The sequence below is a fragment of the Neopsephotus bourkii genome, unplaced genomic scaffold (assembly GCF_033783945.1).
Source record: "Neopsephotus bourkii isolate Nb327-2 ecotype Australia unplaced genomic scaffold, CSIRO-AGI_Nbou_v1 NB_1829, whole genome shotgun sequence".
Lineage (NCBI taxonomy): Eukaryota > Metazoa > Chordata > Aves > Psittaciformes > Psittacidae > Neopsephotus > Neopsephotus bourkii.
The window spans coordinates 108,488-133,562 of record NW_026902302.1 but is presented as its reverse complement, the minus strand read 5'-3'; the positions used below and the strand labels follow the sequence as shown (position 1 = coordinate 133,562).

Below are 25,075 nucleotides of genomic sequence, written 5' to 3'. Positions count from 1 at the left end.
TGTTTGGTTTAAGGAGATTTTTTGAGCACATATCCTTATTCACATGTTTTTCTTCAGATCTGCAGAAATACCTGGCCCAAGTCTGGATGTGGTAGCAACATCAGTGTGATGTATTTGACATTCAGACGGACTGCAGCTTAAGGAGAGACCATAAGAGCTGTCAGAGCAAGCAGCAGCGTTCCTACCTGCTTAGATGTTTGTCAAACCAGGCCACAGGCTGTCTTTGGACTTACTTCTAAAAGATATTGCAAGATGTCATTTGGGGAGAATAACCAGTAAGCTGAGATCTCCTCCTTTTCAAAAAACTTCCCAGACTAAATCCAAAAGCAGCCACCTAAATCATCATTTTTAGCACTCTTAAATTCACTGTAAATTGATCTCAGTGGCACTCAGGCTTCCAAAATGGATCCCATAAATGTGGATGGACACAAAAATGAGGAAACTCTGGGCATACCACTCAACATCCCAGTGCCTACAGGAAAAAAAAAAGGAGGTATTTATTAAAACCAGTTAATTTGTTACTCTCTTCATGGTACCGACTGCTGATCTGGCTGGTGTTTAGGAGATCCTTCAGCAGTATTTGTGACTCTCGTTACAGGAGAATGGCTTTTTAAACCGCACGTTTTCTGGGTTTTTGTCAGAGAAATTGTGGCAAACACTTTGGGGCACAGAAATAAGCAGCACAAGATCATGTTGTGTATCATCAAGGTTAGTAATGTTTGTATTCCAGCGCCCTGTTTTTAATTTCCTCTTTACTTTCAGTCTTTGTCCTTCACAAATCACAGCAGGGTGTAGCCTGGGATCTGCTGGAGACAGGGGAAAGCCTTGAGCCATGCTTGGAGATAAGTAGAGTCTCCTGCTTTAGTCAGATGTTGGCTTTAATTAATAATATATAGAAAATGAAATAAATGTATTATTTATTAGAAAATATATATTATATATAACATTATAAAAATGTATAATAATTATTATGTTAATAATATAAACCAACAATATTATTAATTGAATTTTTCACCAGCTTGCACATTTTACTTTGAGAACCTGACAATTATCCCCTGCCTACATCCAGGCTCAATCCTCACTGTCTCAATGAAAGGACATCGAGCACATTCATTTACAGCATATGCAGTATGACAATGAGGAAGAACAAGATGTCCCTGAGGATGCTGCTTACACGCTCTGCTTCACCTTCTGGGCACTTATTCCTAATTGCCTACCTTCTCATATTTATTGTGTGTGTTGAGTGTGCGGATATTATTAGGAACGGGCAATGGCTCTAATTAATTAAGAAAAGCTTAGGACACTACTTGGTACTTTGTACTCATGTTTCTGCCTGTAATGTACAGACACTGCTGATGTTCATCACAGGAACTGCCAGTACAAGGACAGACAGGCCAAGTAAGGTCATGCCATAGGAAAAACAGGACTTTTCTGTGCAGTCACTCAAATCACAGACGGCACCCCCAGAGCATGAGCAGCAGCTCAGGGAGGGGATCCCTGATCTGCTGTGCCCTAGGGAGACCCCCCCTGCAGTCCTGAGCCAGCTCTGGGGCAACAGCACAAGAGGGACATGGAGCTGTTGGAGCGAGGCCAGAGGAGGCCATGGAGATGCTGCGAGGGCTGGAGCAGCTCTGCTCTGGAGTCAGGCTGAGAGAGCTGGGCTGGGTCAGCCTGGAGAAGAGAAGGCTCCTGAAGGGGAGACCTTAGAGCAGCTCCAGTGCCTAAAGGGGCTGCAGGAAACCTGGAGAGGAGCTTGGGACAAGGGCCTGTAAGGACAGGCCAAGGGGAATGGCTTGAACGTGCCAGAGGGGAGACTGAGATGAGCTCTTAGGCAGAAGCTCTTCCCTGTGAGGGTGCTGAGGCACTGGCACAGGGTGCCCAGAGAAGCTGTGGCTGCCCCATCCCTGGCAGTGTTCAAGGCCAGGTTGGTCACAGGGGCTTACAGCAAGCTGCTCTAGTGGAAGGTGTCCCTGCTCATGACACGGGCGTTGGAATAGATGACCTTTAAAGTCTCTTACAACCCAAACCATTTGAAGGTTCTATTCTATGACTCTATGATATGCTGTACAGAGCAAGGGTGGTATTTTCTAAGCAAACAATGTAGGAGGTGTGAGCAGAGTCCTGCCAGGCAGGCAAGTCAGGGGAGCAGTATCAGCAGGCCTGCCCAGTCTGAGCCATGGGTGCAGAACGCATCCTGCCAACCACCTCCTGTGTGTGACACTCCTTCCTTGCATTTGCAATGCAGCTCCTCGCCTTCAGCTCCCATCCATGCACGGCACCATGTTTCTGCACAGTGCAGGTCCAGCATCTGATGGAGTCACGGGGTGGCAGTGGCCATGGGGAGGGAGCTGGAGGTGTGCTACCCACCGGGGCCCCACGTTCAGCAGATGCCTGCCACAGCCTTGCCCAGCGGTCCCTACTCATCATATGACTTTCCCAAGCAATGGCATGTGACAGGACCATGCACGCTGGAAAAGAATGGAGAGGAGAGGCTGTAGAGGGGGAGGGCAGCTCAAATAGGGGATTAGTAAGCATGGACAGATAAGGAAGGCTTTGAAAGAGGGCGCTTGTGTCAGAGCTGTTGTAATAGCAAAGGAGGAGGTAGCTGGATGGTTGGGAGAGGGAGGGGAGAGCCAGGAGGGAGGGATGACCTCAGAGGTGACATTTGGGATCAAAGCAGGGAAGTCATTGTCTTGTGGAGAGGAAGATGCTGCAATCAACACAGCAGGGGACAGCAGGAATTTGTGGAAAATCTCTGACAATAGGAACAGGAAAGAATGAACACAGAAACCACACATTGGGGTGATCAATGAAGATGCTGGAAGTGTTGCTGCAGAGATGAAGTTTAGATGAGCAGACATTCAGGGCTGAAGTTTCTTGCCATGCCTTGAACAAAACCCTGTCTGCTGGCTGGAATCTTTGCACTGGTTGTGTTAATAGGTATCATCCAACCTCACTTCCCAGGCTCCCAGTGGATCTCTGCCTTGTTCCTTGCCCAGGTCTCTCTGTGCTGTGTCTACCAGCAGTGAGATGCAGATGCAGAAGCCCCTAAAAGAGAAGAACAGGTTTGATTGTGCTTTATCAGCTGATTCCGAGTAGCTCTTCATCAGACCAGATGAAGACACAGATGTACCAGACACAGAACGAAAGGTTGAAGCCTCTTCATCTCACAGAGAAGAGGAAGAGGCTTCAACCATCCTCAGAGGAAAAAAAAATAAGTTATATTTAAAAAGAATTTCCCATATTTTAATTTGTGACTAAACTGTGGATGCAAATTGTGGGCAATACCCTCAATTCCAGAGATATTTTTGGTTTCATTAACCAAAAGCATATTTAAAGCAGTACTTCTTGGTTATCAGCTAGACAGGTTAGAGCAAACAAGAGCCCAGGATTTAATTTATCTCAAATAGCATTTATGATCAGGCACTTACATGGTATCTTTATTTACTGCCTTACTCATCAAGTCGATTGGCTGGTCCATTTCTGGCAATGAAAGCCACAAATGAGCTGTCACAGAGCTGCAGAAGCTGCGTAAATAGTTTGCTGGCAAGAAATACACTGAATAAACACAACCCCCAGCCACAAGGTTATTTGATCACACGGGAGATGCATTCCACTGGTGATTCCCTCATAGGTGGGTGTGCAGGGGGCGGGTGAACTCATAGCTCTAGGATAATATGTCAAAAATGCTGAGTATTGAGACACTATCAACAATTGCTGTGGTTTCTTGTTTTGACCATGTTGCTGGCTGGCGGGACACCAGCAGCATGGACAAGGTGCTGTGCCTACTGCGTCATGCTTCAGCAGTGGTGACGGTAAGGACAGAAACATGGATGACATGACATTAAGCTCCCTTGGGTGTTTCTTCAACCCTGAACTCGGTACAGTATATATAACAGAAACAGACTATGTAGCTAACCTCTTTTTGTAAAGAATTGCCTGTGGCTTAGGAGTATTCACAGGGAATAAAAAGCATCCTGGTTGTTCACTTATTTTAGATGACACACTTGTGATGATTTATATGCATACACATATATACATACACATACATATAAAGATATGTATATAAATAAATTTGTTATATATCTGCTTAAGTAAGGGACTTTTGGTCCCCTATGGAACCATGTCTTCTTAAAAATTACAGGGAGGAATATCAAACATAATTGAGCTCTTCAGGTGACCACGACTGAGGCAGAGCAAAACTCCTATAGTGTCTCATTTTGCTGGCATTGGTCAGTCCATCTTATCAAATCATAGAATCCCAGACTGGTTTTGGTTGGAAGGGACCATAAAGCTCATCCAGTTCCAACCCCTGCCATGGGCAGGGACACCTTCCGCTAGAGCAGCTTGCTCCAAGCCCCTGTGACCAACCCAGCCTTGAACACTGCCAGGGATGGGGCAGCCACAGCTTCTCTGGACACCCTGTGCCAGCGCCTCAGCACTCTCACAGGGAAGAACTTCTGCCTAAGAGCTCAGCTCAGCCTCCCCTCTGGCACATTCAAGCCATTCCCCTTGGCCTGCCCTTACAGGCCCTTGTCCCAAGCCCTTCTCCAGGTTTCCTGCAGCCCCTTTAGGCAATGGAGCTGCTCTAAGGTCCCCCTTTCAGGAGCCTTCTCTTCTCCAGGCTGACCCAGCCCAGCTCTTTCAGCCTGGCTCCAGAGCAGAGCTGCTCCAGCACTCAAACTATCTCCGTGGCCTCCTCTGGACTCACTCCAACAGCTCCATGATCTTCTTATGCTGGGTAACTTATGCTGAAGAAATGCATCTTCTGGAGATGTATTTCCTCCTTTTCTAAGCCCACAGGTCTTCCTCTAGGACTTGCTGCCTGGGTCAGTGCATTTTAGGACACTGCTGTGGAGAGTGGCTTAGCTGGAAAATCCACCCCATGTACACATGCTGTTGGAGGAAAAGGAAAACAATGGGAGCAAAGTGTGCCTCTGGAGAAGCCCCACATCTGGGAGGAGGAGTGCAGGATTCCGTAGGCTGGTCAGGAGAGAGGATTTCAGAGAAAGGACGTGCAGGCAGCTGTCTGAAGGCTGGAAAGCTTCAGTGTTTCAGCATGCAAGCTGGTTTCAATTTAAAACGTCTTTTCCCTCAAGATTTTCTGCTTAAGCATCAGGACAAGCAACCCATTTGTATGTAATTTTGTGAATGACAGTTAATATCCCCACATAACCCTTGGACTCCAAAAATCATGTAAGATAAATGCCAAGAAATCTACAAAAAAGCTTGAGAAATTGGTTTCCATCCTCATGCAAAGAACAGGTAAACCCCCCCTCCTGCAGTGCAGCGGATACATGACGTGTTTTAGCAAGCCAGAGTTAAGCTTGGTCAATCAGGCCGTTGGATCTACCTGTCACAGGGATTTTAGCATGGACCCTCCTGTTGCTCTACCTGCCCCTCTGTTAGTAATTACTGCCTCCAAGCAAGAGCAGAGGCACATGTGTGTCTGAGCTCACAGTCAGGCAATTGAGCTGCAACAGAGTAGGTGCTAAAGTATTGCCTTGGTAACCGCAATCAAAGTATTGCCTTCTGGCAAGTACCAGAAGAGGTTTGCTTCTGCCACATCTGCTGTGACAGTGGTGGAACTCCAGAGCTGCAGGAAGGTCCTACAGATGGAAGTGAGCTCTCTTAGATCTGGACCTGCTGTGAAAACCCCTAACCAGTTTCAGAGCTCACCTCTCCCTTCCCTAAGGGATGTTGCTATCCAGGGTGTTGACCAACTGACACTTAGAGTGACATTTGGCTTGGCAACTACAGCAGAACTGATAAAGCTGCTCGTTTACTCACTGTACGTTCATAAAAGAACTTGTGTGATGCAGCCTTCCTGCACCTGTACACTTCCCGCTGCCTGCTGGGCTCTTTCAGGGCAGGTTAAGGGGTGCAGCTCCGTTTCAGCCCACAAAGCACATCCAGAGGGGAGGTGTGAAGCCAACGCACTGTAGGCTTCGCAGAAAACCTGCATTAGGGAGGGTGGGAGCATCTCTGCCACAGAACAGCCTCTGTCCTCGTGGTTAGGATGTGGCTTTGAAACTACTCAAGGAAAGAAAACTGAAAGTGGGTCTTCCACGCTGCTGGGTCAAGATGGGCACTATCCCATTCTGCAGGTTTCTGCCTCAGGAGATGGTAGAAACCTTTGCTGCCCTTGTGATGAGCCCTTCATGGGAGGATGCTCCCAGCAGGAGCTTCCAGAGCAGACGAATGGTTTAGGTATGAACATAGTTGTTTGTACATTTCAGTGCCTGCCAAAAGAGTGAGATCTTCCTGGACATGCATGCCACAATCACCAGGGCTAGGTGGTGTGGACAGGGGATCTGAGAGGGATGGCACCAAGGAGTTTTAGGTAAAGTCCTGCAGAGATTCCCGCAGAACTAGGAGGCAGTTGCCTCCTATGCAGGAGTCTTCAGGAGCATGATCTGGGACTTAGGTGCCCAAATTTTCTGCTTGGGATCCAAAAGCTCTTTTCAAGTCAGCTCATGCAAGCTGAATATCCAAGGTAGCTGATCCACTGGGAGAATAATCTGCTTAAGTCTCAACAGGGCACATGCCCAACTGCCTCAGCCCTGATCTCAGCTTCAGTTCTGTGCTAGGCCACCTCTGAGAGCAGTTGTTAACCTCCCAACAAGGATGAGAACATGCATCTCATTTCCTGACACCATCCGCAGAAGCCCTTACCTCTACACTTGCACCACTGCAAGCTCTCAGCAGCTGATGATAAACACTTCCACATGTGGGGAAACATAAAACGTAAGTAACAGAAACCATGATCTCTTTGTTTCGGATGTGATGAACACAACGACCATATGATAATTCCCACCATGTGTCAACTGCTTATATTTCACACCTCTCTTCCAGATTTCTCTGAACATCTCGTTGCTCCTGTGCTCTGCTGCTAAGAAGCAGCTGTGTGTGAAAGTGCTTCCCATGGAAAGACCGATTTCGTTCACTGCCAATACATGGAGGAAGGTGCCAAGGGCACAGTGACAGAGGAGAGTTGCATTCACACACACTGTGAGAGGAGATCCCCACAGGATGGTGGAGAAGTGTTTGAGGACCTCAGCTTTTGCTAGCTTTAGTTTATTGCATCTGGAAAGTTAACGCTCTTGGAATACTGCTCTTGTTCCATAGGAAGAACTGAAACACTAAGAAAGTGCTGGGAGTCATCACTGAGATCTCTTTTTACATATTTACTGTTTCCTTGAAGCCACAGGACCCCAGAGGGGACACCTCTTTTTGTTTATGTTTCTTTAGTAATGCTTCACTTACAAAGGCTTGTGCGTGTGTTTTGGCAGTGCTGATCCTTCTTCACGTTACCACTGTTCTGAGACGGCTGCATGCACTGAGGTGCTCAGTGCCTTCTAATCCCACAGATGATGACAGAAGTGCTAACTGGTGAAAATACATCTCAATTATCTCAAAATAAGGATTTCTGACTGAAAGGTGGTGTGCATTCTTGTGAGTATGTGCCCCTAATTTTATTTTTTTCACAAAAAAATCATATGTAAAAAGAAGAAACAATACTTGCCCACATCCCAGCAGGTCTTCCTGCTTTGAGATCAGTGTCTCAAAGTCACCTGGAGAATTTGCAGAAAGCCTCCCCTTGGAAAGCAAAGTAGAAGTCATAGAATCATAGAATCATAAAATAGTGAGGGTTGGAAAAGACCTTAAGATCATCAAGTTCCAACCCCCCTGCTTTGGGCAGGGACACCTCACACTAAACCATGTCACCCAAGGCCTCGTCCAACCTGGCCTTGAACACTGCCAGGGATGGAGCATTCACAGTCTCCCTGGGCAACCTATTCCAGTGCCTCACTACCCTAACAGGAAGGAATTTCCTCCTTATATCCAATCTAAACTTCCCCTGTTTAAGTTTTAGCCCATTACCCCTTGTCCTATCACTACAGTCCCTAATGAAGAGTCCATCCCCAGCATCCCTATAGCTCCCTTTCAGATACTGGAAGGCTGCTCTGAGGTCTCCACGCAGCCTTCTCTTCTCCAGGATGAACAGCCCCAACTTTCTCAGCCTATCTTCATATGGGAGGTGCTCCAGCCCCCTGAGCATCCTCGTGGCCTCCTCTGGACTTGTTCCAACAGTTCCGTGTCCTTTTTATGTTGAGAACACCAGAACTGCACACAATATTCCAAGTGAGGTCTCACGAGAGCAGAGTAAAGGGGCAGGATCACCTCCTTCGAACTGCTGCTCACACTCCTTTTGATGCAGCCCAGGAAACGGTTGGCTTTCTGGGCTGCAAGCACACACTGAAGCTGGCTCATGTTCATTTTCTCATCAGCCAGCACCCCCAAGTCCTTCTCCTTGGGCTGCTCTGAATCTCTTCTCTGCCCAGCCTGTAGCTGTGCCTGGGATTGCTCCGACCCAGGTGTAGGACCTTGCACTTGGCATGGTTAAACTTCATGAGGTTGGCATCAGCCCACCTCACAAGCGTGTCAAGGTCCCTCTGGATGGCATTCCTTCCCTCCAGCATATCAACCGAACCACACAGCTTGGCGTCATCGGCAAACTTGCTGAGGGTACACTCAATCCCACTGTCCATGTCAGCGACGAAGATGTTGAACAAGACCGGTCCCAACACTGATCCCTGACGGACACCACTCGTCACTGGTCTCCAGCTGGACATTGAGCCGTTTACCACAACTCTTTGTGTGCAGCCATCCAGTCAGTTCTTTATCCACCGAGTGGTCCATTCATCAAATTGGTGTCTCTCCAGTTTAGACACAAGGATGTCGTATGGGACAGTGTCGAACGCTTTGCGCAAGTCCAGACAGATGACATCAACTGCTCTACCGCTGTCCTTCTGTTCTGTAGCCCCATCATAGAAGGGCACCAAATTGGTCAGGCAGGATTTCCCCTTAGTGAAGCCGTGCTGGCTGTCACCAAGCACCTTGTTGTTTTTCATGTGCCTTAGCATGCCTTCCAGGAGAATATGCTCCATGAGTTTATGATGGAGCTACAGAACTTATGGACAGGGGTAGAGCAGTTGATGTCATCTACCTGGATTTGTGTAATGTGGTTGACACTGTCCCACACGACATCCTTGTCTCTAAATTGGAGAGACATCAATTTGATGAATGGACCACTCGGTGGATAAAGAACTGGCTGGATGGCCGCACACAAAGAGTTGTAGTCAATGGCTCAGTGTCCAGCTGGCGACCAGTGACAAGTGGTGTCCCTCAGGGATCGGTTTTGGGACTGGTCTTGTTCAAGATCTTCGTCGCTGACATGGACAGTGGGATTGAGTGCGCCCTCAGCAAGTTTGCCGATGACACCAAGCTGTGTGGTTCGGTTGATACACTGGACGGAAGGAATGCCATCCAGAGGGACCTTGACACACTTGTGAGGTGGGCTGATGCCAACCTCATGAAGTTTAACCATGCCAAGTGCAAGGTCCTACACCTGGGTCAGAGCAATCCCAGGCACAACTACAGGCTGGGCAGAGAAGAGATTCAGAGCAGCCCAAGGAGAAGGACTTGGGGGTGCTGGTCAATGAGAAAATGAACATGAGCCAGCTTCAGTGTGTGCCTGCAGCCCAGAAAGCCAACCATATCCTGGGCTGCATCAAAAGGAGTGTGACCAACAGGTCAAAGGTGATCCTGCCCCTCTACTCTGCTCTCGTGAGACCTCACTTGGAGTACTGTGTGCAGTTCTGGCGTCTTCAACATAAAATGGACATGGATTTGTTGGAACAAGTGCAGAGGAGTGCCACGAGGATGCTCAGGGGGCTGGAGCACCTCCTGTATGAAGATAGGCTGAGAAAGTTGGGACTGTTCAGCCTGGAGAAGAGAAGGCTGCGTGGAGACCTCAGAGCAGCCTTCCAGTATCTGAAGGGGGCCTATAGGGATGCTGGGGAGGGACTCTTCATTAGGGACTGTAGTGATAGGACAAGGGGTAATGGGTTAAAACTTAAACAGGGGAAGCTTAGACTGGATAAAAGGAGGATATGCTTTCCTGTGAGGGTGGTGAGGCACAGGAATGGGTTGCCCAGGGGGGTTGTGAATGCTCCATCCCTGGCAGTGTTCAAGGCCAGGTTGGACGAGGCCTTGGGTGATATGGTTTAGCGCAAGGTGTCCCTGCCCATGGCGTGGTGGTTGGAACTCGATGATCTTAAGGTCCTTTCCAACCCTACCTATTCTATGATTCTATGATTTTGCCAGGCACAGAGGAGAGACTGACTGGTCTGTAATTCCCTGGGTCATCCATTTTCCCCTTCTTAAGAATGAGGGTTATATTTCCCTTTTTCCAGTTGTCGGGATCTTCACCTGACTGCCATGATTTTTCAAATATGATGGCCAGCGGCTTAGCAACTTCATTTGCCAGCTCCTTCAGGACCCGCGGATGGATTTCACCAGGACCCATGGACTTGTGCATTCAGATTTTTAAGATGGTCTTGAACCAGTGCCTCTCCTACTGGGGGCGCCCAAGGTCTTCATTCTCACAGTCCCTGCATCTGCCTTCCAAGATTTGGGTGGTGCGGTCAGAGCCTTTGCTAGAGAAGACCGAGGCAAAGAAGTCATTCAGAACCTCAGCCGTCTCCAAATCCTGTGTAGCTAGTTCTCCCGACAGCTTCCTGAGGGGGCCTACGTTCTCCCTAGTCTGTTTTTTATTTGCTATGTACCTGTAGAATCCCTTCCTGTTATCCTTAATATCCCTAGCCAAGTAGGCAGGGAAATGGAAAGCTGCAGCCACATTTAGAACTCTACAAGTTTCCAGTCATAGAATCATAGAAGCATAGAATTGTTAGGGCTGGAAAGGGCCTTAAGATCATCAAGTTCCAACCCCCCTGCTATGGGCAAGGACACCTCACACTAAACCATGCTACCCATACCCATATACCCATGTAAATATTTGTGATAGTTCAAAGAGTTTCCTCTTCCCATCTAGGTGAAATCCTAGCTTCAAAGCTTTGGGGGGTTTTACCCTAAACGAGAGATCTGAAAATAGCCTCCTGGTCAAAGCATTTACACAGTGTGTTCTTGCTCTCCTTGTTTCTAAATGCAGAGTTGAATAGGACTCACTCGTGGCAGGCAGGTGACACCAGACTAACGGATGCTCTGGAAGATAGTTCGATTTGTACCTCCTGTGTCAAACTGTTCTTGATGAGCCTGTTGCTGGAGATGGGTATAACTTTCAGGAAATGTTTTGGTTTAAGTGAACTGCTGCTTGTCACATTACCCAAGCAGTTCTAGCTGCAAACACACCTAAAATGGAAAAAAAATAAAATCTTTTATTTTAACAAGTCATTATTTTATAATTTTTTATAATGATGCAATAAATAACAGCTGCAAATCACAAACCTGATTCTCTTTGGTCTCATCTCTTGGATATTGTTAAAGTATTATATATAAATGTGGATAATAAATAGATATAAAATATTCTTGGATACTGTGGAGCTGTTGGAGTGGGTCCAGAAGAGGCCACGGAGATGTTGTGAGGGCTGGAGCAGCTCTGCTCTAGAGCCAGGTTGAGAGAGATGGGCTGGGGCAGCCTGGAGAAGAGAAGGCTCCCGAAGGGGAGACCTTAGAGCAGCTCCAGTGCCTAAAGGGGCTGCAGGAAAGCTGGAGAGGGGCTTGGGACAAGGGCCTGTAGGGACAGGCCAAGGGGAATGGCTTGAACCTGCCAGAACAGGGGAGACTGAGCTGAGCTCTTAGGCAGAATCTCTTCCCTGTGAGGATGCTGAGGCGCTGGCACAGGGTGCCCAGAGAAGCTGTGGCTGCCCCATCCCTGGCAGTGCTCAAGGCCAGGTTGGACACAGGGGCTTGGAGCAAGCTGCTCCAGTGGAAGGGGTCCCTGCCCGTGGCAGGGGTTGGGACTGGAGAAGCTTTAAGGTCGCTTTAACCCGATCCACTCTGTCATTCCGTGAAACCTCTGTTAAGGGAGGCGCTGCTCTATTCCCATCCTGAACTGCCATCTAGCGGCACCCCTTCGGCTTGCTCCTCGGCCTCGGGCAAACAGCCCTGCCCTGAGCTGACGGTTACCAACACCTCGCCTTGGCTTCACCGACACCTTTCCCGACAGCAGCGGTCTGCTCCCGGCCACGGAGGGCTCTAGAGGCAGCTTCTGAGGCACGGGCCCGCAGCCATCTTGCGGGGTTAGACCTCGGGCTGCGGGGAGCCCGGCACAGGCCGGACTCAGCGTCCGCATTCCTGCATACGGACTGAAAGGCACCGGCTGGTGTCCCCCCATTCCAGAGCTTAGGATCAACGGCGGGGATCTGGCGGAGCGACCTCTGGCTCCCATCCGCTGCCGCGCATTTATCGACGGTCCCTCCACCGCTCTTCGCCCCGCGCTCGCAACGCACCTCCGCGACGCTCCCTGGCCGAGATCGCGCCCGACCTCTCGCGAGAAGTGGCTCATCTTTCCGGCTCCCGGCGGCCTTTGCGCTTCCTCTTTCCCCGCCGCAGCCTTGAGGTAAGGAAGCCATGGCGGCCGGGGAGTGCCCTCAATCCGGTCCCATCGTGGGCCTATCCCGCCCAGGGAGCCCCGGGGAGGCCATGAGGGCACAAGGGTTCTGTCCTTCTCGCCGGATGCCCGCGGTATTTGTGGGGCGGGACAGATGGAGGTGGCGGAGCGGGGGGTGTCTGGTGGTATGAGATGGAAGCAGGCCTATGAGGGAGGCCGCAGCTGCGGTGATGATTTTCTTAGGACACCTTCGGACTTAACTGTGAAGAGTTAAGCGTAGTTTCTGAGCAGCTGTTTGGCATGAGGTGAACATTCTTCATATCTGCATTATAAGCTTAACACAGGTTATTTTCTGTTTTGCAGTTGAGCAGCAAAGATGGTGCGTTACTCTCTGGACCCGGAAAACCCCACGAAATGTGAGTTGTTGAGGTTTTGTGAACGTTCGAGGGGGGGCTTTACTGAACCCATTAAGGTTTTAATTCCAGAAAAAATGGTTTTATTTCTCCGCAGCATGCAAGTCACGGGGATCCAACTTGCGAGTGCATTTCAAGGTATGCAGCATTCCCGTAGTAAAAAATGCAATTTTTAAGGGGGGGGGGGGGGTGTTGGTAGTTTTAGTGGGTTTTCTTTTGAAATACATGTATTTTACTCTTCCATATTTTTACATAGTTACTTAGGGGTGGTATCATAGGTTAGTGCCTGTGTTTGGCTTGACTGCCTGTAGTGGTCTGCACAGGATCAAAAGTAAGATGGTATGCTCTAAAGAGCTATGTATCATATATAGATAAAACACAGTAGGGAAGCATCTGCAGGGAATTTAGCAGGAGGAACTGAGCTACTGAAACGTTCAAGTTAAGCTCAGAACTGGAGCTGAGTAGATGCTTTTCTGCTTGGTGTTACACAGGAGAAAAGGGATTTCGCTCTTTTATGATCACAGGTGGAAGTGTAGTTACTTTCTGATGGTCTTATTCAGTGCTGCATGAAGCACTGATGCTTTGACTTGATTTTTTTCCTGGGCCTTCTCTCCTTTTAATAATCCTCTACACAGATAACTCTGTAGTTTGGTGTTTCTTTACATGGTTTGTTATCACGTCCCTGAGGTGTCATGTTTGACGTTTTAGCGAGGATTTATCATTCAGGTGCTTGCTTTACTTTTGGGGATTAGTGGCAAAAGAGGAGTTAAGAAAAGCATAAATACTAAAACTTTGTTTTTTTCTCCTTGTAAAGATCGAGGTACGGGGTAAAAACCAGTAAAGATGTCTCTAGAGCTGTAAGTTCAGTAGTGAAAGTCATAACAAGGGTTAGAAGAGCAGGTAGTGAAAACAGTAAATACAGTGTTGCTGGGTATTTTACATTAATTTGGGTGTGCGTGATGCTTTTAAACTGCAATTGTAACAAATACCTGGGAAGGAGCAAGGAGTGCTTTTACTCACTTTATAACTTGGAAAGATGGCATTAAAGTGAAGTTTGTTGTGCTTTGTTTTGCCAGAACACTCGTGAGACAGCCCAAGCCATCAAGGGCATGCACATTCGCAAGGCCACCAAGTACCTGAAAGATGTCACCCTGAAGAAGCAGTGCGTTCCTTTCCGCCGCTATAACGGGGGTGTCGGTAGATGCGCCCAGGTGAGGGCTGGGGTGAAACAAGGGGAGGATGTGTTGGGATGATGGGAGGGAAGTGCGAGGAGCAGTCCGGTGGTGGTAGTGGTGATGGTTGTATGAAAATACAAAGTAGTTAAGTTACTTTGGTTGATGGTACCTTAAAGCGTATGAGGGACACTTTCCACTTGCCCAGGTTGCGCAAGAGAGAGAAAAGATTCACTCATTTACTTAATTCTGGTACAGGAAGCGTTGCACATACTTGCAGTGTCTAGTAATTGATGAAATTTAATTATTTTGGTATCTCTTTAAGGCAATGTAATGGTAAGTTAACACTGCATAAAGGGCAGGTAGTGTTGTACCGGGACAAAGGTCCTGCCTCTTTCTTCTTCCCCCTCCTCCCCCTTATTCCCATTTTTCCTTCCTCATTTCCCCCTCCTTTTTTTCCTCCTTTTTCCCTTTCTTACTCTTCTTCCTCTTCCCCCAGGCCAAGCAGTGGGGCTGGACGCAGGGACGCTGGCCAAAGAAAAGCGCAGAGTTCTTGCTGCACATGCTCAAAAATGCGGAGAGCAACGCTGAGCTCAAGGTGGGTGTTACAGACACAGAGCACTTGTGTCAGGTTGTGTGGCTTTGCTCCCCAGCAAGGTGGCTTTGGAGCAGGTGTGGTTTAGTGCTCCTATAAACTACAAACCAAAGCAAAATCTTGGGGCAGATTGTACCTTTGTGACATTAATTTGGGAAGTTTGATGGCGGTGATGACGTATCTTAGGACACCTTTGGAGTACCTGTGAAAAAATGCTAAGTTTTTTCTTCTGAGCCATCAGCATCATTTTTTGAGAGATCTTCTTCCATATGTCTGTGTTTATTTTCTAGTTATGTTTATGTGTATTCTCTCCTAAATCTGTTGTGGTACATGGTAGTGCAGTCTGTCTTTCCGACTTAATGTTGGTGCTTCCTTGGCAAACAACCAGTACTGTGGCATCACCAGGTTCAGCTGTTCTGTTTGCCAGCACCAGCGTGCATGGAGGAGTGGTTATTCCCATTTTTTGTGGAGAGATGATGGATGTGAAGAGGAAAACCCAGTGACAGGTTTAATTTCTTCCTCTGCCCAGGGTCTTGACGTGGATTCTCTGGTCATTGAGCACATCCAAGTCAACAAGGCCCCCAAGATGCGCCGGCGCACCTACAGGGCGCATGGCAGGATCAACCCCTACATGAGCTCCCCCTGCCACATCGAGATGATCCTCACCGAGAAGGAGCAGATTGTCCCCAAGCCGGAGGAGGAGGTTGCTCAAAAGAAAAAGGTACCAAGCATCATAACCTTGTCACCATCCAGGGATGGGAGGGTTGGTGCACCATTGCCTGCAGTGGAATGGGTTGCTGTGATGATGATCTTAGGACACCTTTCGAGCAACTGTGAAAAAAAATTCCATGCCAATTCTGAGCGACCTCATTGTTTACTGTAGATACAGTGTTGAGAAGGAGGGAGATGGCTTCGCTGAGGTCTCTCATGGGAATGGTTTGTGCCCCTCTGCTGGAGCAGAGTGTCAGGAAATTGTGAGTTGACACTCTCTAGGCGAATTAATACTTGTCAGGACACTTATATAATAGTATGCTAAATACTGTTAAAACTCTAGTGCAGGTATGATTGGTGGGTGGTTTTGTGAACAGGGGAAGGAATCCCTTGCAATTCCCAAGAATTTTGGGCAAGGGGTGGCTGTGATCTCACAGGGTGACTGAGAGTGGATCTGTAGGCTCCCATTCTCACTTTCTCCATTCCCTCGTTGTTTTCCAGATCTCCCAAAAGAAGCTGAAGAAGCAGAAGCTCATGGCTCGGGAGTAAGCTTGCTGCCGCCGATGTACAGAAATAAATACTATAACCTCCAGTGCTTTGGCTCTGTGCCTGTGTGGGGCAGGGTGTGGGGGGGTGCTGGCTGTCTGCCGTGGGCGCGTGGCTTAGCCCTGCCCTCTTCGTATTCCGTCAGCCGGGGAGATGATGGTGCCGTGCGGGAGTTACTCACCTACAAACCGAGTTGATTAACCGGGATAATTAACGGGGCATGTAGAGCCGTGCATGACGCGTCCCGCTGCCAGTGTGCAGCGCAGCGCGCAGGCGCTCAGCACGGGGAGGGAGTGTACCATGTGACGTACACGCCACCACCTCCCATTGGCGGTTGCGCTGACCGGACGTGCGGGGCCCGCTTCCGGTGCGGCGGCAGAGGCTGAGGCAGCCGGTAGCGGAGCTGGGTAGGGGCCGCTGAGGTGAGTGCGGGCCCGTTGGGCCCTCTGTGCTTTGCCTCCCTCCATCCCGGCTGCACGGGGGCTGGCTGCTCCTCTGCGTTAACCGGGTGTATGCCGGCGTGCCCAGCTCTTGCTGAGGTGTGGAGCGCTTCGGTCTGAACGCTCCTGTTGGAGCTTCACCGAGTCGGGAAGGCTCCGCTCTCCAGGCTTTACATGAACGGGATAGGCGGAAACTGCTGCACGGAGTGGGAGGGCTGTGCTGGCCTCGGGGGAGTGCTCCGGGGCTGCAGAACCGGAACGTGTTGTGTGAATCGGCCCTTCTGGACTGGCGCATCCTCTGTGGAAAAAGAAGGAAAAACCCTACCTTTTGTCTGTGCACCCTTGCTTTGTTTCCATAATGGTTAATTAACAACCGAGTTAAACATGCAAAACAAACACCATTCGAATTTGCCATGTCATGCATGTTCTTTCTGCTGACCCTAATGTGTGTTTGTGGTACAAAAGCTTGTATCACAAAGAAATAAGCTAGCTATTAAAATGTGACCATTTGCCCTATTACTCTTTTTTTTTCCCTAAAAATTACCTGCTAACCAGGCCACAGAGCACTACCAAACCGCAGAAGAACCTCATGAACGGAACTTTGCTATCTTAGGACGAGTGTTAGGCTTCCAGAGACTTCCATCTGGCACAGGTATGACGTACTTTTCAGCTAGTATCTTGACATGAAGTTGCTCCAGAGATGCTTGCTGTTACCTCGAGGGCAGGCTGAGGTGTTCCCTTCAGGCATGTTTGTTAGCTGGTGGATATACCTGCAATACCCTGCTGGAAATTTGCTATCTGGCAGAGAGAGTAGCTGAATTGTCTTTCTGAATGGCTTTAATGGATGAGTTTATTAACATTGTCTCATTCCTGGTTTGGGGAGAGAGAGAAGGAATTATTGTCTAATAGTTCGTCTGACAGTACAGAATTAGTGTGGCATAAAAGGGAGTCCAAGTGCGAGGTCCTGCCCCTTGGTTGAACAAACACAGGCTGGGGGAGACTGGATGGAGCAGACTGAGGAGAAGGACTTGGGGGGTTGGGTGAGGAGAAGCTCCCTATGACCTGACTTCAGCAAGTGCTTGATCCCAGAACTCCCCCCACCGTGTGCTGGACTGCACCTCCAGAGCGTGAGCAGCAGCTCAGGGAGGGGATCCTGCCCCTCTGCTGTGCTCTGGGGAGACCCCGCCTGCAGCCCTGATCCAGCTCTGGGGCAGCAGCACAAGAAGGACGTGGAGCTGTTGGAGCGAGGCCAGAGAAGGCCATGGAGATGCTGCGAGGGTTGGAGCAGCTCTGCTCTGGAGCCAGGCTGAGAGAGCTGGGCTGGGTCAGCCTGGAGAAGAGAAGGCTCCTGAAGGGGAGACCTCAGAGCAGCTCCAGTGCCTAAAGGGGCTGCAGGAAAGCTGGAGAGGGGCTTGGGACAAGGGCCTGTAGGGACAGGCCAAGGGGAATGGCTTGAACGTGCCCGAGGGGAGACTGAGCTGAGCTCTTAGGCAGAAGCTCCTCCCTGTGAGGGTGCTGAGGCGCTGGCACAGGGTGCCCAGAGAAGCTGTGGCTGCCCCATGCCTTGTGGTGTTCGAGGCCAGGTTGGACACAGGGGCTTGGAGCAAGCTGCTCTAGCGGAAGGTGTCCCTGCCTGTGGCAGGGGTTGGAGCTGGAGGAGCTTTAAGGTCCCTTCTGACCCAAAACGTTCAATGATTCTATGATACCGTCCTTTTCTCAAGTTCTGACTAGGATTCTGTTACACTTTCCCACCTGTCTGCCCTTCAGTAGTGGCAAACTGTTTGATGGACCAGATTCCTGCCATTTAATTTCACCTTAAGTCAAAAAGGAATGAGAAAACAAACCTTTTGGCCCCGCTGTTTCACTATAGTAAGGAGTGGACTGTTACCTGCAGCTTGCTTTTCAAATTAGTTTTGTGTGGTTTAAGCAAAAACTTTTCTGTATTTTTTTTTTCTAAGTTCCAGCTATGGGACTGATGAATTAATAGCAAACTTTTTTTTTTTTGTAATGCCAAGAATGTTTGTCTTATTGAGAACTTTATAACGTTGTAATGCACAGCATTTTTGAATCCAGAACAGTAATTAAAGGATCCAAGGTTAAAGGATTCTGTATCTAAAGTGTCTTTCATACATGAATATCAACTACAGTCTTTATTTATTAAAGACTGTTTTCTTATCTCACAGCATACAACCTTGTCATCCTAAGTTGTTTTTCTTTGCCCCTCTCCAGCTTTGTCACAAACAAGAGGAAGCCATGGTGTGCATTCCCTGTATTGTCATTCCTGTTCTCCTCTGGGTCTACAAGAAATTCCTTGAGCCCTATATCTATCCCGTTATTGCACCTTTCGTGAAGCGCGTATGGCCCAAGAAAGCTGTGCAAGAAACAACAGCCACAAAAGAAGGTCAAGGAGGCAGCACTGGAAACCCAAGGGCACCTTCAGCCATGAGAGGAGATCAGGAGGATGACTCTGGAATTTATAAAGTAAGATTAATGCATTCAGCTAGCTGGGGATTAAAAGTGCCTGCCGATAGTTCAGGGTGGGCACCACAGAAGAGTAAATGGTTGTTGTTATAAGTGTTTTTATGGCTATTTTCTTAGCAAAGGGAGTTAGTGGTAGAAATACAGCTAGGAATGGTTGCTTCAGCTGTTTGGTAGGTCTTGGAAGGATAGGAAGTGCACCTGTTTTGTGCAACAACTTAGTTAATTTATTATTTTTTTAAATGACTGGCTATTCTTTGAGAGAAGGAGAAAGTCAAATAATGAGTACATCACACCAGATACATGAAGCAGAACTAAAAAAACCCTCCTCAGCCAGCTCTTTCACTTGCAATGTGGGAAGATGTTTGGTGTGTGTAAATTGTGCATTTATTATTTATCTTCTCTAACAAAATGCAGAGATTTGCATCTGTTCTCTCTCCCTTTTTTCCCTCCTGAAGCAGTAATGATATGTCAATCTGAAGAGAAGCTTCTGTTCCAGTCCTTGCTGCAGATTTCTTCAGGATCTCCCCTGGCCTTGCTTCTGAAAGCCATTTCCATCACCAGCTGTTACTGTCCCAGGTGCAAAGGCCTTTTTTGACATCCCATTAATGATGCTGTCTTTTATTTGCAGTTTGAAAGCAATGGCGTTGCAAATGGAATTGCTGCAAAAAGATCCACCGAAGTTTCTGACAAGAAAGCGGATTAGGGGAATTAATAATTTATTCGCTTGTGTCCAGTATGAACTGATAATATTGCTCCCACTTTGAGACATTTTTCTTTGCACGTTTTAGCTGAATAAACTCCCCTTATCACTCACAGGAGAAGGTCTCTTTCGCCACTCAAATTCAAATGGCAGCTAGCACATTTCTTGATTTAAAATGTTTAAAAACTGAAGTTCTTTGTTTTCCTCACTGGAACTACTTTTCATCTATAATTGATTTGTTGTCATTAGAGTTTAGGTTCAGTAACTTATGACGAAGTCAAGCTTTGGAAGATAAATTTATCTTAACATCTTAGGTTCTTTAACTGCTAGTGGAGTCCTTAAGGCTTTCACCTTGAAAACTAAAGCTGCTCTTGCTTGCTAAAGAGCCATGAATTGTATTGCGGCAGAAGCATCATCATTAAGAAGAGTTTAGATTTTTCATGTTAAATCTGTAGATGAGCTAAAGGAATTATGCTACATGCAGAATTTGCTTAGCTTGCTAAAAGCAGAAAGTCTCGATTTTGTACTTCCATTAATTGTTTTCCTTGAAACATTGTGCCTTTCCTGAAGGGGAGCAGCCAGGGGCACGATGCAAGGAAGTTGTTGCATTGTATTCTGTTGCAGTGGTTTAAAATGGTGCAGTTCTGTCTAAAAAATAAACTAAAAAAGCAAACATCCAACTAAAATCTCTTCAACGTGCTTGTGGAAGTTGAATGATAATAAACCAGGATTTTATTTGAAAGTAAGATACTTCATACAGTTGTTCTTAGGCTTCTGAGCTACAAGTATCTAAAGTAGTAGCAAAATCTTTGAAAAACTGGAGACAGGCTGAAGGAGAGGATAAAACTACTGGCTTCGGGATAGAGAAAGTGAACTAGTGAGGTCCAGCTTCGCCTCCTCCTTGGGAAGATGTGTTTTGGAACAGACCTGCCTTCCAACATGGTACTGTAGTTGTGAAGTGGTTTAGATGCCCCTGTGCTCAGTAAGGAAATGATAGTTCGTGCTTTGTCCTCTCTGCCAAACCAGAGCATTCATTAAAAGATTCGAGATTAAACCATTTCAGCCATTCTGGATTTACCATTTTCCCAAAAGTATGCTTAAAAAGGCATATATGTAATCTTTGAACTGTTCCTGAGGTCAGGTCTTGTTCCTGTGGCCCCATTTCTTCCTAGAAGATAATTATTCTGAAGACTCGCTTGATGCCAGCCAAATGCCTGTATTGTGTCCTGTTGGTACCTGGTTTTGTCAGGTCTCGTGTGAACCGATATGCATTGTTTGCAGCTGGGTATCAGGCCCCTCTTGTTACACCGTTAATCCTGTAATGAGATGAATCACAGAAAACTAGTGAGATGTTGCCTAATAACTGTTTGCTCTCCCTTAATGAGCTAGTCTTAGGAAGTGAATTTGGTACTGCTGTTTAAAGAGCTTTTGCATCATCCTTGGAACGTTACCCCCATGTGATCAGCGTATCACAGCTACAGCTTTCTCCTAGACTGGTGAAGTTCCTGCTCTTTGTGATATGGAAACCTGGTTTTATTATTGTCAGTATGCACAGATGGTGTAATTCATATAATAAAAGATAATACTAAATGTACACTCCTGTAACTTCTCACGGGTGGTGTTATGTGGATTGTGTAGTAGAAAAGACAGGGATTGGAAAGTGGAAGTGAGGGAACTGTGCTATTTTCCAATTGGTTTTGTCCTTTATCTTTGAACATTTCACCCATAGTGTTGCAATGAATCATAACCATATCCATCCATCCATCCCAACCCTATCCATCAGAATTTTACCTGGTAAAGTGTGGATGTAATCTCTGCTGTGGTGGATTGGGTTTTCTAAACAAATCAACCACCTCCTCACCCCAAACAATAAATTCCTCTGTCAAAACTCATGCTCTAAATCTGAAAGCTTGGAACTTTTATCTGAAACTGCCTTGTGATGAGAAAGGAGTAAACTGCCTGAGAAAGGCACTCCAGAGCTGAGGTCAGGCACAGCACCTTTCAAAGGGCTGGAGAAGCAAGTCCTTGCAGGTGTGCAGCTGAACATGAGTTCTTGCATTGTCAAGATTGTCCCTTGCACAGTGTTTCCTGTCCCAGGGCAGGTAACCTTAGCCACTGTAATGAAATGGTGGGCATCTCATAAACAGGCCCAAGTTTTGGGGTAATAAATTCACCTCTTAACAGCTGCAAACACAATAAAAAGTAGAGCAAGAGCTGTACTGGGGCTCTTTGTCAGTGTATGCGGTTGATTATGAAGTGTGCATAATTAATTATTTGGGTTCTGATTATACAAGGAAGTGCTTCAGACAGTAACAGGGAAAATAAACTGTATGGTAAATCCCACTGCAGGCTGAATGAAGCTTCTAGCTGTGTGCTAGTTAAACACCAGTTTCGCCACTACTGGAGAGACTGCATAAAGCAAAATGGGCAGATAATGCAAGTAAAACTGCGTGATTTGTGCTTTCTGAGATGGTGTTTTGGTGCTTCTGTTAGCTCCAGTTTCACAGGAGTAATCTACATCACAGAACTTTCCAGAATGAGGTGTGGCAGGATATTTGTGCAGCAACTCTTCTGTGCTTGTAATTTTCCAAGAACAGGTCAATAATCCTGTTGTGTGTTGTGAATAGTAAAAAAGCAAAGGAACTGCCTGAGCCTGGGCAAGGGCGCAGGAGATCATCTGCTGGGAGACAAGGAAGTGCACAAAGCCTTGAGAAAGGTAAGTAGGCAGAGATTAAGGAAATCCTCACATGAGAGAACAATATCAAGTAAATGTAACTGAGAAGATCTGCATATATTCATTACTAAAAGCAAGGTTTACAAAAGGGCATAGGCACCTAATAATGGCAATGGACATCTAAGGTTTATGAGGCCAAGGAACAGCTTCATTATTCCAAGACCTTTAGGAAACTGCAGTGTAGGAATCTTTAGGGACTAGAGTTCTGCAGATCTAGTCCTAAATTCGTCGTCATTAAAGCTGTCTGGTCTTATATGAATACTATGGAGGAAGAAACAATAATATTTGAAAAATTATTCAAATCTACTCATTTAAAATACTTTTTTTCTTCATTGCAAGGTCTAGATGTGATATGGTACCTTCTATATGCTGGTTTGCATAGGTAGCTAACTGCCAGAGACATGGATTGAAGTACACCTTAAAAAATCCAGCGAGTATATGTACAAAAATTCTTAAATAGAAGTTGAGAAAGTTTTATATTGCTGATTATTTTGATGGGCCTGATTTCTGCAAGCAAAGGAAATTCTGGCAGGTTAAATTGAATGGGATCAGCCTCCAAGGAGGTCTAAGCTGACAACCAGTTCTGTGGAAAATTATCTTTATTCAGATGTGCTCACAGAACACAGTTAAGTTCTATCTGCAAAGCTGATCTAATGACAGGAACACAATATGCTGTCATTACCCAAATGCAGCAATCACGCCCCAGCCCTGTGGGAGCTGCTGGGCATGCTGCTGAGTTTAAGCCCTTGGAGTCATTCCTCCTTGATTTCTGCACAATGCGGAACATGATTGCTGACAGCAGTCTTTTCAGAGGCTGCAGGTAAAGGAAATGACAAGAAACTCAATTTACACTTTAGATTAACTAAATGTGCCTTCAATGAGAACTAATTGTTTCATTAAACTGAATGATATGAAAGAAGAGATTATCTTCTCTGTGCAGTTTTCTGATTGTTGGAACATGCTCACTGAACCAAACGATGTTTTGTTTCACAGCCTGTCATTACTTCTGCTTTGCGCTGAACCTGACTGCAGCAGTTTAATTGAAATGGCCTAGAACACTGTGACTCCTGCTCTAGGAGTGGTTTTCGATCATACTGCTCGATCTTTCATTGTATTTGAAACATAACCTACTTGAAATGTTGTGTTTTCATGGAGGGAGATGCAGCAATACTTGTATTTCAACTCCTTTGTGCACACAGTCCTACCTGTTCTATAGCCACTCTGTTGGCTCTGCATGGTTTTTATTGCCGTGGCAGGCTGATAGAACACCACACGAACATGAGGCCAAACCCTGTGCTAAGATATTTGCTTTACGTGGCAATGTGTATGCAGTGCTTGCGCCCCACCTTTGCATATGTGCTGTTGGCTTGAACAGCCCAGTTACAGGTGTGTGTAAGAACTGGGCTGCGTATTTAGCATCATGCACTGTGATAATGGGATTACTCTCTGGGCTGATCATACTGGGAAAGGTTTCCTGTTTGAAGGAGCCATTGGGCATTTATAGAACCAGCACAAAAACCACCTCAGAGATCATTGCTCCACAGAGTTCTTGGTATTGAAGGGACCTTCAAGCTCATCCAGCTCCAACCCTGCCACGGGCAGAGACACCTTCCACTGCAGCAGCTTGCTCCAAGCCCCTGTGTCCAACCTGGCCTTGAACACTGCCAGGGATGGGGCAGCCACAGCTTCTCTGGGCACCCTGTGCCAGCGCCTCAGCACCCTCACAGGGAAGAGCTTCTGCCTAAGAGCTCAGCTCAGTCTCCCCTCGGGCAGGTTTAAGCCATTCCCCTTGGCCTGTCCCTACATCCCTTGTCCCAAGCCCCTCTCCAGGTTTCCTGCAGCCCCTTTAGGCACTGGAGCTGCTCTAAGGTCTCCCCTTCAGGAGCCTTCTCTTCTCCAGGCTGCCCCAGCCCAGCTCTCTCAGCCTGGCCCCAGAGCAGAGCTGCTTCAGCCCTCGCAGCATCTCCATGGCCTCCTCTGTCCCAGAGGCAGCAGCGATGGCTGGCACAGGGTGCCCAGAGAAGCTGTGGCCGCCCCATCCCTGGCAGTGTTCAAGGCCCGGTCGGACACAAGGGCTCGGAGCACCCCTGTCCAGAGCCGCGCTCCCCCCACAGGACTACACTTCCCGGCGTGCCCCGCGCCGCCCCATTGCACCCTCCCCGCGGGCCGTTGCGCATGCGCGGCGCTGCGCGTTGGCGACGTGGAAGGCCGGACGCGGGCGGTGGGTACGGGCAACGGCGACGGGCGCGCGGGCCGCTGAGGGAAGCGGAGCGGAGGGGGGCTGGGCAGGGCGGGGGGACGCGCGGAGGACGCACTCGGTACCGGGCCGGGCGGGGCCCGCGGTACCGGCCGCCTCCTGCCTTGCGGCGTTGCGGTGCGAGTGGACGGGGCGCCGCTGACGGGGTAAGCGGGGCCTCGGCGGTACCTCCGGGCCCGGCCCGCCGCAGGGGGTGGGCGCCGATCAGTGCTGGCGGGAGCGCAGGGAGCTGCCACCCGCCCTCAGGGTGCCGGTTGTCCCTTGTCACGACTCCCACCGCTCCCTGTGGCGATGGAGGGGCTGCGGCGGTGCGGGAGCGCTCAGCACTGAACCTGCGGAGAGTTCCCGGCGCTGCCGGTGTCCGCTCCTAGACAGCGGCCCCACTGTGTCCCCCCGGCCCTCCCGGTCTCCAGAGGTCCCTCAGCGCTGCGGGGCTGCTGCTGTCACCACAGTGCAGGCGTCAGAGTGTGTAGGAGAGCGTTCTCCCCGCATTGCTGCTGTTGCGCGCTTAATGACGCTTATTATTCATGAAAACAGTATAAAATGTCGTATTTTCCATTCTTCTGTTGGGAGCCGGGGGGTTGTAGTGTCCAGGGGTTGCTTCTGCAGTG

At 48.1% G+C, this 25,075-nt stretch overlaps 3 protein-coding genes and 3 non-coding genes across 12 annotated transcripts in view; all 6 read left to right on the top strand.

Moving 5' to 3' along the window:
* Positions 1-12,401: 12,401 nt before the first annotated feature.
* RPL17 (ribosomal protein L17) lies at positions 12,402-15,898 on the top strand. Its single transcript, XM_061343895.1, has 7 exons — positions 12,402-12,424; positions 12,779-12,831; positions 12,926-12,966; positions 13,905-14,039; positions 14,500-14,598; positions 15,125-15,316; positions 15,808-15,898. The coding sequence occupies exons 2-7, from the start codon at positions 12,792-12,794 to the stop codon at positions 15,853-15,855; spliced, it is 555 nt and encodes a 184-aa protein (XP_061199879.1). The 5' UTR covers positions 12,402-12,424; positions 12,779-12,791; the 3' UTR covers positions 15,856-15,898.
* Positions 12,638-12,707, top strand: LOC133207203 (small nucleolar RNA SNORD58). The gene has a single exon (XR_009723980.1). It is a non-coding gene; the product is annotated as a small nucleolar RNA SNORD58 (small nucleolar RNA).
* On the top strand, positions 14,760-14,833 carry LOC133207202 (small nucleolar RNA SNORD58). Its single transcript, XR_009723979.1, has one exon. It is a non-coding gene; the product is annotated as a small nucleolar RNA SNORD58 (small nucleolar RNA).
* On the top strand, positions 15,390-15,461 carry LOC133207201 (small nucleolar RNA SNORD58). Its single transcript, XR_009723978.1, has one exon. It is a non-coding gene; the product is annotated as a small nucleolar RNA SNORD58 (small nucleolar RNA).
* A 2,585-nt stretch (positions 15,899-18,483) lies between the features above and the next one.
* CUNH18orf32 (chromosome unknown C18orf32 homolog) lies at positions 18,484-21,063 on the top strand. The gene is made up of 2 exons (XM_061343896.1): positions 18,484-18,773; positions 19,402-21,063. Exons 1-2 carry the CDS (start codon positions 18,546-18,548, stop codon positions 19,474-19,476), a joined length of 303 nt encoding a protein of 100 aa, XP_061199880.1. The 5' UTR covers positions 18,484-18,545; the 3' UTR covers positions 19,477-21,063.
* Positions 21,064-24,338: 3,275 nt separating this feature from the next.
* The window catches only part of DYM (dymeclin), a 104,590-nt gene continuing 103,853 nt past the window's right edge, over positions 24,339-25,075 (top strand). For 4 of the 7 annotated variants that reach the window (XM_061343899.1, XM_061343901.1, XM_061343900.1 and 1 more), the window contains exon 1: positions 24,339-24,428. The gene's annotated coding sequence lies outside the window, so the exon portion shown is untranslated. Of the gene's footprint in view, positions 24,429-24,589; positions 24,611-25,075 lie in introns of those variants that run through there. The other 3 variants (XM_061343903.1, XM_061343902.1, XM_061343898.1) reach the window with 3 other exon arrangements.